The 14523-nt window shown below is 54.2% G+C and overlaps 1 protein-coding gene across 1 annotated transcript in view; it reads right to left on the bottom strand.

Annotated features, from left to right (window-relative positions):
* Positions 1 to 11970: 11970 nt before the first annotated feature.
* Positions 11971 to 14523, bottom strand: part of TNFRSF13B (TNF receptor superfamily member 13B) — a 33615-nt gene continuing 31062 nt past the window's right edge. The window contains exons 4-6 of the mRNA XM_045778266.2: positions 13106 to 13282; positions 12327 to 12593; positions 11971 to 12069 (exon numbers count right to left, since the gene is read on the bottom strand). Of these exons, the coding sequence (XP_045634222.2) occupies positions 12343 to 12593; positions 13106 to 13282 (428 nt within the window). The 3' untranslated portion in view covers positions 11971 to 12069; positions 12327 to 12342. The remainder of the gene's footprint in view (positions 12070 to 12326; positions 12594 to 13105; positions 13283 to 14523) is intronic.

Here is a 14523-nt window from a genome sequence, read left to right as displayed (position 1 = left end):
CACTGGCCGGCTCTCCTCTTACTACTGACAGCAGCCGAGAGGGCGCAGCGGAGGGGAGGGGGCACTGCACGGCTGCCAGGGCTGGGGCTGCCAGGGCAGGGCTCGGCGCCACAAAAGCCCCGCTGAGCTCAGCGGCCGGAGCTCATACCTGGTTTGGGCCAGTCCAGTGCCGGCTCTGGGTGTCGGGACGTCCGTGCACCCCGCATTCTCCTCCTCTTCCCTCCTCTTGGCATCCGGGAGTCAGGACAACCATGCATTGTCAGTGTGTCACCGTCACAGTCCCCGGAGGAGCTTTTTAAATGCAGGGATCGTTGCCAGCATCTGATGACGAGACCCAGGGTGTGGTATGACGATACGTGTTTGTAGTAAGCTCCCCAGACGAGGAAAGAGCATATATGAATCCGTAAGGAGAAAATGTGCAATTAGTCCTGCCCTTGATCCTGTAATTGGTCACACCACTGTACTTGGCGTTTGTGACATCCTCCCGCCTCCCTCCACACTTCGTTGTCCTCAGAACCTCCCTTAACTGGTTTTTACTTGGTTGACCCAAAGCTTCATTGCTGAGCTGTCCCATTTTAGAAACTTCTGTTGCAAGTTCCTTTACTTCCCTCACATGGAAGCACCAAGAGACACCAGCGACTTCTGGGTCCCAGGCTTAGTCCTCTGTCCCCACGGAGTAGCAGTCAGTTCAGATCACCCAGAACCAGTGTTGTGTCCCTCAGGGGAAGACCATCAAGCCAACAAAGCCCAGATTTTCCAGGCCTGGAATAAAAAGACTCTGTGATTGGGTTATTAAGTATAATACCGGGAAGTGCCAACCCCACCCCCGCAGCTGGCTCCTCAGACCCATATGTCCTGGCTGGGGGCGGGGGGAGTCTGCCCCAGATAACGGTCTCTGGCTAAAGGCATACAAGTCATCCTGGAAGACAGAACCCCATTCCTTCACCATAGCTGAGTCCTCAGTATGCCCACCTGCGTCCCGGTGGGGGGTGATGCAGTGTGAACAGTTCTTCGGACACAAGCCCGTTGCTCATGAACGTCCGTTGCTATGATTTGGGTTCTGTGATCTGGGTTCTGTGATCAACAGCTATTTGCGGAGTGTGACCATGGATGGTGGTGCTGATGGGTGGGGTGGGCGTGTCCGTCATCAGAATATGAGTTTATTCCAAGAAGACCAACCTTCCATGATGCAAGAGGCCCAGTGTAGTCAACCTGCCGCCGGGTGGCCGGCCGGTCCTCTTAGGAAATGCCAGCCGAGGGACTCGGTGTTAGTGTTCGTAGTTCGCTGGTTAGGCACTCAGCGGTAGTTAGGTTGGTGAGCCTTGGGCAGGGCAGATCTAAGACCTTGAACCTAGTTCAGCCCCCACCCTGTCTTGATGGCCCCTTGGTTCATGGGTCCACCAAGCAAGCATGGTGTCTGGGGAAGGAAGCTCACTGTATCCACAGGCATGCCGTTTTGCCTCCCTGATCATAAGAGCGTCCCCTGTAGGGATTCTCCAGCAGGCACACATGGATACAGGTCTCTTCACGGTCTGTGCCCATTTTGAGACCTCTGTCCCCATCCAGACCTCGTCACTAATCCTGGAATCCTCTTCCAGATGTTTGACCGTCCAAGCAAGCTGTTAGCTCAGCACAGATCAACGTCGCCCCGTCCTGTCTCGTTCCAGACAAGTGGGTAACCAGACGTACAGCTCAAAGCTCCACTCAGGGTTTTCCTCCATCACTGTCCGTAGGCGACCTCAGTCATCTGGCCACAAAAAAGCACCCGATGCCATGCAGCAGGTGTCCGTTGAAAGTCCAAGCCACCTGTTCGTGCAGTTCACCTGGGCAGGCCTGCGCTCACTCTTCCACGTGCCGTTTCTGCTGCACGATCCGTGGCTGCTGCCCAGCCTTAAGGCCAGGCGGGTCAGACCACTCGTTCTGCTGTGGGATGCCCGGGCTGCACGGGCAGCTCATGACCCGTGAGTACACGTTTAGCGTGCGAAGTCCGAGAGACGAGCAGGAGCTGTTTCTAGAAAGGGTACGTATCTGCGGAAGACGTAGATTGGAGTTGCTCTGAAATCCTGGAGGTCTGTGCTGTTCCTCGCCTGCTGGCCCCCGCTAGCGTCTCCCTAAAGCGTCCTTATCTGCCCACTTGGAGTATCGCTGGATCTTCTGGATCCTACGATTTGAGTGTAGTGCGGCGTGTATGACAGCCTGAACTTAGGTCCTCCTCGCAGCTGGGAGCCGTGTGATGCCTCTGGAGGTGGGTCGGATTGACACGCTAGGATGTGTGTGCAACCTCGCAAACCCAGCAAGACCCGTCAGGCATTGTGGCTCTTTTTACATAGTAGGTGGTGCGACTTGCAGCCATTTGTCCTTCACCTTGAAGAGGATATCCTGACAGGCTTCAGACCCCTGAGCCCCCAGAAACTTCACGGAGTTGGGGGCTTGAGTTTCGGGGAGTTTATTCCTCATGCTTTGGCTCACTTGTCTCGTTAAAGCCTCTGTAGAATTTACTGCTCCGTGCTTCTCAGAGCCAGTCAGCATAATGCCAGCAGCAGAGTGGACCAGAGCCGTGAGTGATGGAGTATCAGGGCAGTCCGTGTGCATACAGACTTCCTATAGCAGAGTGACGTAGCCCCGAGTCTGTACCGGGAAGGTATGCTGCGGGCCCCGTCAAGTAGAAGCAAGGCCCCTCGGTGGGCCTTTCAAATTGGTATGGGAATAAAAATGCTTTAGTCAGGTCACCGGCTGCATACTTCATGCCAGGAGCCATGTTGACTTGCTCCAGTAACGGCGCTGCCTCTGACAGCAGCTGCGATCGGACGGCCCCTGATCAGGTTTCTAGAAGTCGGCCGTCATTCCCGCGATCTGCACACGGTGTACAGGTGAACTGCGAGGGCCTGTGATACGTAATATCACTGCTGTGCCTTTGGGGTGTTACTCTTTGAAATCCCCCCAGGAGGGGCACCTGGGTGGCTCAGTTGGTTGGGCGTCTGCCTTTGGCTCAGGTCATGATCCTGGGGCCCTGGGATCGAGTGCTGCGTTGGGCTCCCTGCTCAGCGGGGAGCCGGCTTCTCTCTCTCCCTCTGCCTTTCCTCCCTGCTCGTGCTCTTGTGCTCGCTGGCTCTCAAATAATAAAATCGTAAAGGAAAAGAGAGATAAGAAAGAGAAAAAGGAAAGAAAAGAGGGAGGAAGGAAGGGGGAGAGAGAAAAGAAAAGGAAAGAAAGAAGAAAGGAAGGAAGGAAGAAAGAGAAAGAAAGAAAGAGAAAGAGAAAGGAAGGAAGGAAGGAAGAAAGAAAGGAGAAAGAAAAAGAAAAAGAAAAATTCTACATAGTCCTTCCAACCACATCAGCCCTCACCTAGTGGGTAAAAAGTCACCGTAGGGATCCTGCCAATGCCAGGTATGCCCACTATACACTTAGGAACTGGGGGAATAACCACAGAATGGATAAAACATACTTCCATTTAAAAAAAAAAAAACACGTATATACACTTTCTGGGCAGACTCAGAGCCGGTGCATGTTGCCCCATGCTCGCTGTCCCCTCAGCCACGACTGGCCACGTTCAGTTAGTCTCCATTGGCCAGCATGTCCCAGGTAATGGGTCACGCGGAGGAGAACTTATAGGTGACCGGACACTCGTGTGAGCAAGAAATACATATTTTTTTAAAGAAACACTACTGTCTTGGGCTGCATTTAGGATGATACCTAAAACTGGGGATGGGCCAGGTCGAGTCTTCGCATATCCCCAGCACTTAACATAGCTCCCACTCCACAATATTCATTAATAAGTGACTCTCGTACTCAGCGTGTGACTTCAGTAAGAAAAGATCTCCAGTGGAATGTGATGGGGAGCAGAAAGGGGCCAGGTCCTGTCCCCAAGGAACATGCAGGAAGGGAAATAGTGTTGACATAGTATCTGAGAACCGTGGACAAACTCGGTACAGAGTTCTCTGGCAATCTTACAGGGCCGTTCGGGGACTGAGGAAGTGACATTTAGCAGGACGGGGACATCGGTGGTGTGGGTGAGGTGGCCCTGTTGATGAAAGGACAGTCCTCCTCCAGAGGGAGAACCGGGCACTTCAGTCCGGCGGTGCCTGGGGCGTGCACCACAGCATCCCCTGCACTCAGTGACATGTCTGCGTCCTGAAACTCTCACGTTCACGCATTAGTACCGGCTCTTGCAACGGACACGATGACCAGTGTCATTCAGAGCAAACCAGAAGCCCCAACCTGGACCGCACTCCCAGGCTTGCCCGGGTCCCCGGCTCCCTGTCTGCACACACAACTCCGCCAGTGAGGAGGGCATGCGCCACCTTTTTCATGGGAAGAAATGTAACCACCTGAAATCTTAACGCATTTTATCCCAACGTGGGAGCTCATGTACGTTTGAGGCAAACACTCTGCACGCCACAAATTCGTGAAGACTAATGGGCTAATCAGAGCTCCACGTGCCCCCTCCGTTCTGTCTCGGTCAGTGGATGGGCCTGCTCCGGCGAAAAGCAGTTTCATGGAGCAGGAAAGGCTCTTTCCCGGGAACTAGAGATGAGCATTCTAGTTGGGGCTCCGTGCTCCCTGGAGGTGCTCCTAGGGCTGGCTATTCTCTTGAGCCCCCTGGCCCCTTGGCTGTAAGATGAAAAGAGGCAGAGCTTAAAATGGGTGGTCGGGAAACTCCATTCCAACCCTGCTGTTTGATGAGTCTTAAGATTTTTTTCTGCTTGCCTCTCCTGATGGTGATACCAGTCTGTCGAGAATGGATGTCAATGCCAGTAGCTAGGAGAGGAAGGCGAAATGTAAATACATTGCATTTTTGTAGAATGTTCAAAGTAGAAAAGACTTTAACAAGGATTCCATTGGGCTCCTGAATCTATTCATTTCACAACTATTTTTTTAAAAGATTTTATTTATTTATTCGACAGAGAGAGAGACAGCCAGCGAGAGAGGGAACACAAGCAGGGGGAGTGGGAGAGGGAGAAGCAGGCTCCCAGCAGAGGAGCCTGATGTGGGGCTCGATCCCAGAACGCCGGGATCATGCCCTGAGCCGAAGGCAGACACTTAACGACTGTGCCACCCAGGCGCCCCTCATTTCACAACTATTTGACCCTCTGTATCGTGCAGGACTTGTACTGTTCTGGACACGCGGGAGCAAGAGACCACAGTCCTGTTCTCACGGAGCGGACGCGTCTATGTCAGAATGTGGTAAGCACTGTGTAGACGAGACAGGCTGGGGGCCAGAGCCCGACAGCAGGGACCGTGCTGTTTACACAGGTGGTCAAATGGCTCTCCAATAAGACAACCTCAGAGCAGGGACCTGAATGAAGTAAGAGACTGAGCACAGGCTATCAGAGAGAGAACATTCCAGGTAAAAGGAACAGCGTGTCCTTGAAGACGGGAAACTGAGGCTCAGAGGGTCACCTTAGCGAGCCCCCTTCGGTCTGCTCTCGGATCCAGCCCACGCTGGTTTTTTCCCATTGATTCTAAGAGCCGAGTCTCGAAGGATTGAAGGAGGGACATTGTGTGACCACTGTGTCTCTGACCTGTGAAGTGGCCTGGTTCTCCCGAGGAGCCAGTGGAAAAATTCCCCCTGGTCTCCAGCCAGGACTTTTCGTGCTTTCCGCGCCAGTGGGTTCATGTGGTGTCTCTGCCTTGTCGGGCATGTCACTGCATGCTGAATGGCTGTTCCAGCTTCTCTGACATTTTACATTGTAATTTTAACCTTCTCTGTGGTATAGTCCAGTGATTAAGAGACAGGGTAGGGAGCCAGATTGCCCGAGCGTGAACCCTGGTTCTGGGTAAGTTCCTTCAACTCTTCAAGCCTCATCTATAACGTGGGGACACTAATAGTATATCCTCGCATAGGATGATTGCATGGGGAAAAAAATTGAGTTAATATATGGAAAGTGCTTAGGAAAATGCTTGGCTTGGAGTAAGAATTATATAAATATTTTTTTAAAACCCCAAACCTGAGAGCCAAGCTTGGGGCTCTCTGGGTGTGTGGTGTGTCTTCTGACTCACAGGGGAACAGGCATACCAAGCCCATATGTGCATTTCTGAGGATACGTTTTGGGGTTTTCCTTTGATTAGTCTATAAATGAGAGTGTGTCAACAAAAGGTAGGAAGGCAAAACCAGGCGTTTAGCTAAGCAGATGGGGGACCTGTCCCTGTTCAGTTGGAACGAGACCGCATGTGTCTGCACCACAGTCCAGCCTGGGTGAAGATGCGGGAAAGAGCATTCCTGGTAGAGGGAACGGCAAAGGCAAAAGCCTCGGGAAAGGAGGATGCGGGTGCGAGGGGCTGCGGGGTGGTGGGTGCCCTGGAGTGTGATCTGAGCTGACTCTGAGAGGAGGCCAGGGGCCAGGGCACATGGGCTCAGAGGCCCTTGTAGGAGGTTGAGGTTTTATTCGGTGTTGAGAACCCGCTGGAGGGTTTTAAGCCGTGAAAAGACATGATGTAATCGATATTTTATAAGGTCACTCTGGCTTCCAGGGCCACCTGGGAAGGAAAAAGCCAGAGAGAGAAGCACTCCTTCCCAAGTGGTAATAAAGCCAGATAATCCACAAAGCCGTATCTTCCCTGAGCCCACCTGTGAGGCAAAGCCGCAGGGCAGCCAGGTAGCCTGGAGTCTAAGGGAGGCAGGTGCTCCCGAGGAGAGAGGGGACGAGAGCAGGGAAGAAGGCAGAGCCGCCTTGCAAATGGGCAAGAGGAGGTCCTCCAATGCTTTAAGGGATTGCTGAAGGCTGAGTGCGGGTTAGCACGAGAGCACAGAACTTTCAGGAACGTTGAACAAGGGGAGTTGACACGACTTGCAGGTTCTTCTCCATACACTTCCACTGGACCTTATAAAAAACATCAGGCACAGAGCGGAGACCACAGGAAGCATCCCTCAAAGGTGCAGGTGTGGGGCCTTGGCTGCTGGAAGTATTCACAGGCCCACCCACACTCTTCTTCCCTAACAAACCAAAGCTGGGAAAAGGGCAGCAAACTCAGGATACAGGTGCTAAACACACTGCAGGCAAGAGGAAGGAAAGTACCCTCTAGTCCATCTGGGGGCAGGACACTGTCCCGGGCCTGATCCGTGAGAGAGATTCCATTCCTAGGTGGAGGGGAGGACCACTGGATAAGGCTTATTCCCTCAGCTCCGGAACGTGGGCTGCCTGAGACTGAGTCGGAACAGGATGGGAGACCGCTCCCCCCGTCTGCCAGCCCCCAGGTTGGCAAGCACCAAATAACGTCGTCCGCCACGGACGGAGGGCAAAGAATGGAGAATGACCCCCTTCGGCAGAGGCATGCAGGGAAGGCATAGAGCTGAGGGCGTAGCAGGAATATCACAAACCCAGCCACCCCCTGCCACCAAGAACGTGGTAACACCAGGGGCATTTGAAGCCAGCAAGGCACAAAAGGTGAGCATACAGCAACAAAACCCAAACCCAGCTCAGCTCATAACTTGCTCGACTCAACCCCTCACACTGTGCAGGTGAGCAGGCGTGCCCGTTTCCCGCATACGCACTTCGTCCTTCTGCCTACCGTCCCGTGCAGATCTGGCGTTTGTTAGAAAGATCACAAGACACACAAGCGGGGGGCTTCAGCCTGAATAGAGGGGGGGCTTCAGCGGAGAGCTGGAAATGGTAAGAGTCAAATGGAAACTCTGGAAGGAAAACCCATGTAATTGAGACGAAGGCCCACCAGTCAGCTCAACACAGCTGAGGAATGAAGCAGTGAACTTGAAGGCCAGTAGAATTTACCCAGACTGAACCACAAAAAGGAAAAGGAATGGGGGGGAAAAACCAATAAAATAACAGGGCACCAGAGCTGTGGGATGATATCAAACAGTTGGAAGAGATAATGAATGGCCAATAAATATAGTTTTTAATAATGAAAGACATCAAGCTACAGATCAAAAAATCTCAGAGAACCCCAAGCAGGATAAACAAAAACCAAACCTAATCCAGGGCACTTGGGTGGCTCAGTTGGTTACGCATCTAACTCTCGTTTTTGGCTCACATCGTCATCTCAAGGTTGTGAGATCGAGCCCCGTGACGGGCTCTGAGCCGGGTGTGGAGCCTGCCTAGGATGCTGTCTCTCCCTCTCCTGTGCCCCTCCTCCCCCGCTCTCACATGCTCTCTCTCTCTTAAAAAAGAAACCCAACAAAACAAAAACAAAAAAACAAAAACCAAAAAGGACCTAACCCAAAACCTCCTAGACACAACATATTCCAACTGCTAAAAAGGTAAGAAGGGCGTCTGGGTGACTCAGTCGGTTAAGCGACTGCCTTCGGCTCAGGTCATGATCCCAGGGTCCTGGGATCAAGCCCCGCATTGGGCTCCCTGCTCAGCGGGGAGTCTGCTTCTCCCTCTGCCTCTGCCTGCCCCTCCCCCTTGCTGTGCTCTCTTTCTCTGTCAAATAAATAAATAAAATCTTTAAAAATAAAAAGGTAAGAGAAGGAGAAGAAATTGAGGGCACAGAGTACAAAGGAACAAAGAGAGGAATCAGAGGAGATGTCTTCTCAGAAACTATGCAAACCACAGATAACGGAGTAATGTCTTTAAAATTCTGAAAGGAAAGAACTGGCAACCCCAGTCTATACCCAGGCACAAAAACATCTTTCAAAAACCCAAGAGAAATAAAGACTTTTCCAAACAAACAAAAATGGAAAGAATTCACATCCTGCAGACTTGCAGGACAAGGAATAAAGGAAGTTCTTCAGACAGAAGGGACATGTTACCAGACACTTGGCTTTACACCAGTGAGGATCCAGAAATTAAGGTAAACATAAAAGGCATTGTTTTTCTTATTTTTAATTGCTCTGAAATACTGAACTTCTAAAGCAAAAATAGTAGTGATGTTTAAAGGGTTGATAGAGGGGCGCCTGGGTCGCACAGCGGTTAAGCGTCTGCCTTCGGCTCAGGGCGTGATCCCGGCGTTATGGGATTGAGCCCCACATCAGGCTCCTCCGCTATGAGTCTGCTTCTTCCTCTCCCACTCCCCCTGCTTGTGTTCCCTCTCTCGCTGGCTGTCTCTATCTCTGTCGAATGAATAAATAAATAAAACCTTTAAAAAAAATAAAATAAAAGGTTGATAGAACATGTAAGGAAAATGCGTGCGGGCGGCAACACAGAAGCTGGGGGGCGTTGGGAGGGTACTGCTGTAAGGTTCTTACGCTCTGTGTGCAGTGGTATATTATTATTTGAGGGTTGACTGTGATGAACGAAAGACATACCATCAAGACAAATTTAAGAGGCATAGGGCGCCTGGGTGGCTCAGTCGGTTGAGCGTCTGCCTTCAGCTCAGGTCATGATCCCAGGGTCCTGGGATCGAGTCCCGCGTGGGGCTCCCTGCACTTCTCCCTCTCCCTCTGCCCCTCCGCCCCTCCTCCCACTCATTCTCTCAATCTCTCTCTCTCTCTCTCAAATAAATAAATGTGATCTTTAAAAAAATTTCAGAAGCATAAATGAAAAGATCAGGGTTCAGAGAAACAGCAAGTAGAATGGTGGTTAGGGGGGTTGGGGTGGGGGTGGGGGTGAGATGCTGGTCAAAGGGCGCAAACTTCCTTTTACAAGATGAACAAGTTCGGAGGAGCTAATGTACCCCATGGAGGCCACGGCAATAATACTGTATCATCTCCTTGAAAGTGGCTAAGAGAGTAGATCTTAGGTGTTCTGACCACCGGAAAGGAACGGTAATTGTGTGATGGGATGGAACGGTTCCTTAATGCTACGGCGGTCATCGTCTTGCAATATGTAAATGTGTCAGATCGTCACATTTGACATCATAAATGTACACAACGTTACAGGTCAACTCTATCTTAATAAAGCTGAAAAGGAAAAAAAAGATCAGGGCTGCCATGAATGGGGAAAGGGCCGGGTTCCAAGGTCTGGCCCGCGGATCAAATCTGACCCGCCACCTGCTTCTAGAAGTCCCGTTAGGGAGCACAGCCTTCCCTGCTTGCCACTGTGGCTGGGGTCGCGTACCTGTCCGGCCACTGTCGCAGGAACCCAACAGGCTACAAAGCCCAGGATAGTCACTCTCTGACCCTTTCCAGCAAAGCTGGCTGTGTCCCAGGCTAGGGGACAGGGTGGTGACAGAGCGGCCAGGGGGCGCTGGTGCACTCCCGCGGGGAAGCTGTGGCAGGAGCCTGGCTCCGAGGCTGGGACAAGTGGCAGGAATCAAAATATATGTTGCAGATAGAACCAAGAGAACTTTATCCAGAGCGTGCGTAACACAGACAGTATTTAGTTTCCGATTTACTATCTATCACAGGGATCCCTGTCTTAAAACACACACACACACACACACACACACACACACACACACACACTTACAACAAAGAGCAACTGAAAACCTGAAAACCACTATTATTCTTGTCTGATGGGGGCCAGGGTCGGGCACTCAGCGCCTGGCGTTTTCTGCAGCCCTGACTTCCCCAGCACTACCAGAAACATCCCCCAGAGTCCCTGGGTTCGGACGCAGAGCTGGAATGCTGGAGAAGAAACAGAAACCCGCACACCTTCCAGGTGAGCCTTCCCGTCTCAGTGGTACCTGGATGTCTCCCAAACATGCCGTTACCTTGTCAGCGTGCGGGGACATCTACACCGGTTACAGGGCTTTAGTGTCAATCCCGTCATCGGATAAGCTGCTTGCATGGGCTTGGTGGCAGGAAACACCAGGGGGTCACTGTTTGCCATGTGGGGCTGACTGTGCGACGGGTCAGACACGTGTCTCGGGCAGAAACGCTTTAGAAGCCCCCGGTTCACATGTTAAGCCCTAACCCTCAGCTCCCTGGGATGTGACCTTATTTGAACATGGAGTCTTTACAGAGGTGATGGAGTTAAACGAGGCACCCGGGCGGGCCCCGAACCAGTACGACTGGCGTCCTTAATAAAGGACATGATTAAGCCCCAGACACAGAGGGCGAGACGACGCAGGCCAAGCCGAGTGGCCCGGAGCAGACCGGTCCCTTGCAGAAGGAGGCAGCTCCTTTAGCACCTCGAGAAGTAGGGGACAGTGACTTTCTGTCCCTTAAACCTCCCCGTGTGTACTAGTTTGTTCCAGAAGCCCCAGGAAGCCGAGACAGCCTGTTAGCCCGAGGAGGGTGGACAGGTGGCGCATCGGGCATCCCGTCTACACCACCCAACGTGTGTTACGTGAACGTCTGGTGCGTGTCGCTGTGCAAGGGAATCTTGGTGGCACAGGATGAATCATTTTCATTCCCATAATCATGGCTTTATCTTACGTGTAAGTGCTTCTAAGACTCATGCATGTTAAGTGTGACTAAAATGTCGATTTCAATGCCACTAAAAATAGAAATACAAAACACAGGTCACATCTACAATGTGTGACTGTTCAAATATCAGTGCTTAGTGTTATCACGCGTAGAATTTAGCGTGAGGCTCAAGTAGGGCTAGAAGAAAAGGGTGAATAGAAAGAAGAATCTGAAGCCGCTAACAGTACAGGCTGGTGGCTAGAAAGGGCCGAAGGTGTGTGCGAAGGAGAGCGCACCCCCGGGGGCCAGGCAAGGAGGCTTGGGCTTTCAGAGCGGCTGGGCGCCCTGGGCTCAGCCTGCCGCTTCCTGTCCACCCCATGCCGCACTACACAGACACACACACACTCACACACGTGCGCGTGCACACACACACACACACACACACACGTTGCACCGTGCTCGCCGCGCTGCCTACGGACGCAGGGTGGAGAACTTGGTTTGCAAAAGGAAAGCAGGTGAGCCCAGCCCTCCTGCAGGAGGCCCACCGGCTTCCCTCCATTCTTTGACTTTCCCTCTTACATGAAAGCGTGCCTCAGAGTCCCGGGGTGTACCCCCTGCTTCCCACCCTGCACAGGTCAGCAAGCTCCTGGTGGGGCGGTCCACTTGCAGGTCCTTGGAAACCAGGCGTCTGCGGGAGGAGCCTTGCGCACAGGGAGGCGGCGGGAGAGGTGGGGCGTCCAGAGGCATCCCAGGGAGACACGACCAAAACCAGGGAGAGGGCGGAGTGGGCAGCCGGGGAAGGTTTTATTTCTAAAGAAGGGTTCTTGGGGGCTGTGTCCAGCAGGCACGGATGGCTTCACTGCAGGTGTGTAGGTGACGGTGACCTGCGTTGGAGACGTGGGAGAAAGACGTGACCGGCCTCCTTCCCTGACACCTCTCTCCCCCCTCCCCATCTCTCTCCCTCTCCCCATCTCGCTCCATCTCCCCATCTCTTTTCCTCTCCCCATCTCCCTCCCTCTCCCCACCTCTCTCCCCCCTCCCCATCTCTCTCCCTCTCCCCATCTCCCTCCCTCTCCCCACCTCTCTCCCCGCTCCCCATCTCTCTCTCCGCCTCCTACTCCTACCCCTCTCCCCGTCTCACCCTTCCACGTCACTCGTCACTCGGCGGGGCCTCCCTCCTCCGCGGGGGCGCACAGGACCTCAAGGCCGCCGTCTGCGGCGCGCACGCAGGGCTGTGCGGTCGCGGTCCGGCCTAGGCGCCCCCACCTCCCCGAGGGCGCGGCGTCAGGGGTCCCGGGCGCGCCCGCGCTCTCCTGGGTGGGCTGCCTGCGCTCCGGGAAGCAGAAGCTGCACGTCTCCACCGGCTCTGGCAGCGTGCCCGGGGCGATTCCAGCTTCCAGACAGTGATCTGCGGGAAGGGGAGAGGGCGACGGCGTTGGCCTTGGCCCCATGCCTCCTCAACCGCCCTGCACCGAGGGGATCCTCGGCCAGGGTGTCAGGTTCCCGAAGAAGGTAAACTGCCCTGTCCGCCCGCGCCCCGGGCAGCGCCCCCTCTCGTCGCCAGCGCCCCCTTCCGCTGGGGAGCCTGCATAGGAGCAGGCCTTCACACCTTGGCTGACCTCACCCCCAAGCCCCCAGGGGGACCGCCTCCTCCAGGTTTCAGCCCTGCGCCCCTGCCAACCCAACCCCCTGGCCATCGCCCTACACCCACCCTTCCTCAGGTGCCCCATCTCTTGTCTTGATGTTGAACCTGATTTCACCAAGACAGAAAAAAGTCCTGCAGGTGCGTGGCCTGGGCCTTTCTCAGGAAGAGCTGGCAACATGCTGTCCCTTTGGAAGCAGGGCCAGTGCCGGGACAGAGGGATGGCCCGCGGCTTGTCCCACAGGCGGTGGGAGTATGCGGGCCCGTTTCTCGCTCACCCTGGGAGGACTTGGCCTGGGTCCGACATGGCGCCGCGGAGGGCTGGCAGGAGAATGGGTCCCCTCTCCTCTTGAGGAAGCAGGCCACGGCCAGGAGGAAGCAGCAGATGATGGCACAGAGGCAGAGGCCCAGCGTGCTGTAGACCAGAGCCAACTGGTCGGCGCTCAGCTTCAGCCCTGGGGGCACCCCAAAACAGATGTGAGGCCCTGAGATCTGGAGGGGCCCTTCACTGCCCAGGGCCCTTCTCTGGAGTGTCCCCTCCTCTTTCTTTTCCCTCATATGCCCCCCGGGAGGGCGGAGCCCCCAGCCCCAGAGTGTTGTCCGTCTGTCTGGCTCCTGGAGAGGCTCGTTCCCTTCCTCACCCTGAAGTTTGGCTGGTGGGGACCCTTCTCTGGACTTGGGAGGAAATCAGCCCCCTCTATCCCAGGCTGGTAGCAATGTCTTCTGAGAGCTCAGAGCAGCACTTCTAGAGCTGGCCCTTTCTGCCGTCCGCTCTTGCCATAGGACGTAGGTTGGGACAGTACCAGAAGCGGAGAGCTACATGGACAGACAATAATCCCGGGAATTGTCCTGACCTGGGCTTTCCTCCAAGAGGGGGCCTTCCTGGGGAAGCATACTTGGAGAGTGAGACAGGTCCAGGTGCTAATGAGTCTGGGATAGCAAGGCAAGAGGGCCCTGGGGACCTGGGGTGCTGGGCACTCCACTTCTCAGGGCCTTGATCCTCTGGTTTGGACACCAGAGGAAGATGACCCTGAACCAAAGCCCTCCCCTTGAAATTTTTCCTGCCCCTGGAATCGGGGCACGCCTAGGCCCCAGGTAGAAAGACAGAGGGGCCAGAGGTAATCCGTGTGCGTAATGAAGTGGGCCACCCAGGGAGCCCTTACACGTGCAGGCGCTCGGGGGAGGGTCTCCCATAATTCCCCTGCTCCCGTAAAGGTGGGTTGATTACCCTGCCTTTAGATCCTGAGATAGGGCCAATCTGGCAGCACAGTCCTCATCCTCGAGTGTGCAACTCAGTGGGTTTGAGTGTAGTCACAAGGTTGTGCGAGCATCACCGCCGTCTGATGGGAAGACATTTCCATCACCCGTGTCCTCACTCACTAGCCGTCACTCCACATGTCCCCTGTCCCAGCCCCTGGCACCACCGATCTCCCCTCTGTCTCTGTGGTTGTGTCTATTCTGGACCTTTCCTATGAAGGGAATTAATCGCACAATATGGGGCCTTTTGTGTCTGGCTTCTCTCACTGAGCCTGATTTCAAGGCTGCTGCGGACTGTCCTGTGTGTCAGGACTTCACTCCTGTGTGTGGCCGGATACTGTTCCGCTGTAGGGTCATAACCCTCTTTCTCCGTTCATCTGCCCGCGGACGCTTGGGCTGTTGCCTTGTTTTGCTGTTGTCAATAGGGCTGCTGTGAACA

Source organism: Ursus americanus, chromosome 14, assembly GCF_024610735.1.
Source record: "Ursus americanus isolate L20-20 chromosome 14, mUrsAme1.1.p, whole genome shotgun sequence".
Classification (NCBI taxonomy): Eukaryota; Metazoa; Chordata; class Mammalia; order Carnivora; family Ursidae; genus Ursus; species Ursus americanus.
The sequence above is the reverse complement of the archived record's forward strand: the minus strand, read 5'-3'. Positions and strand labels throughout refer to the sequence as shown.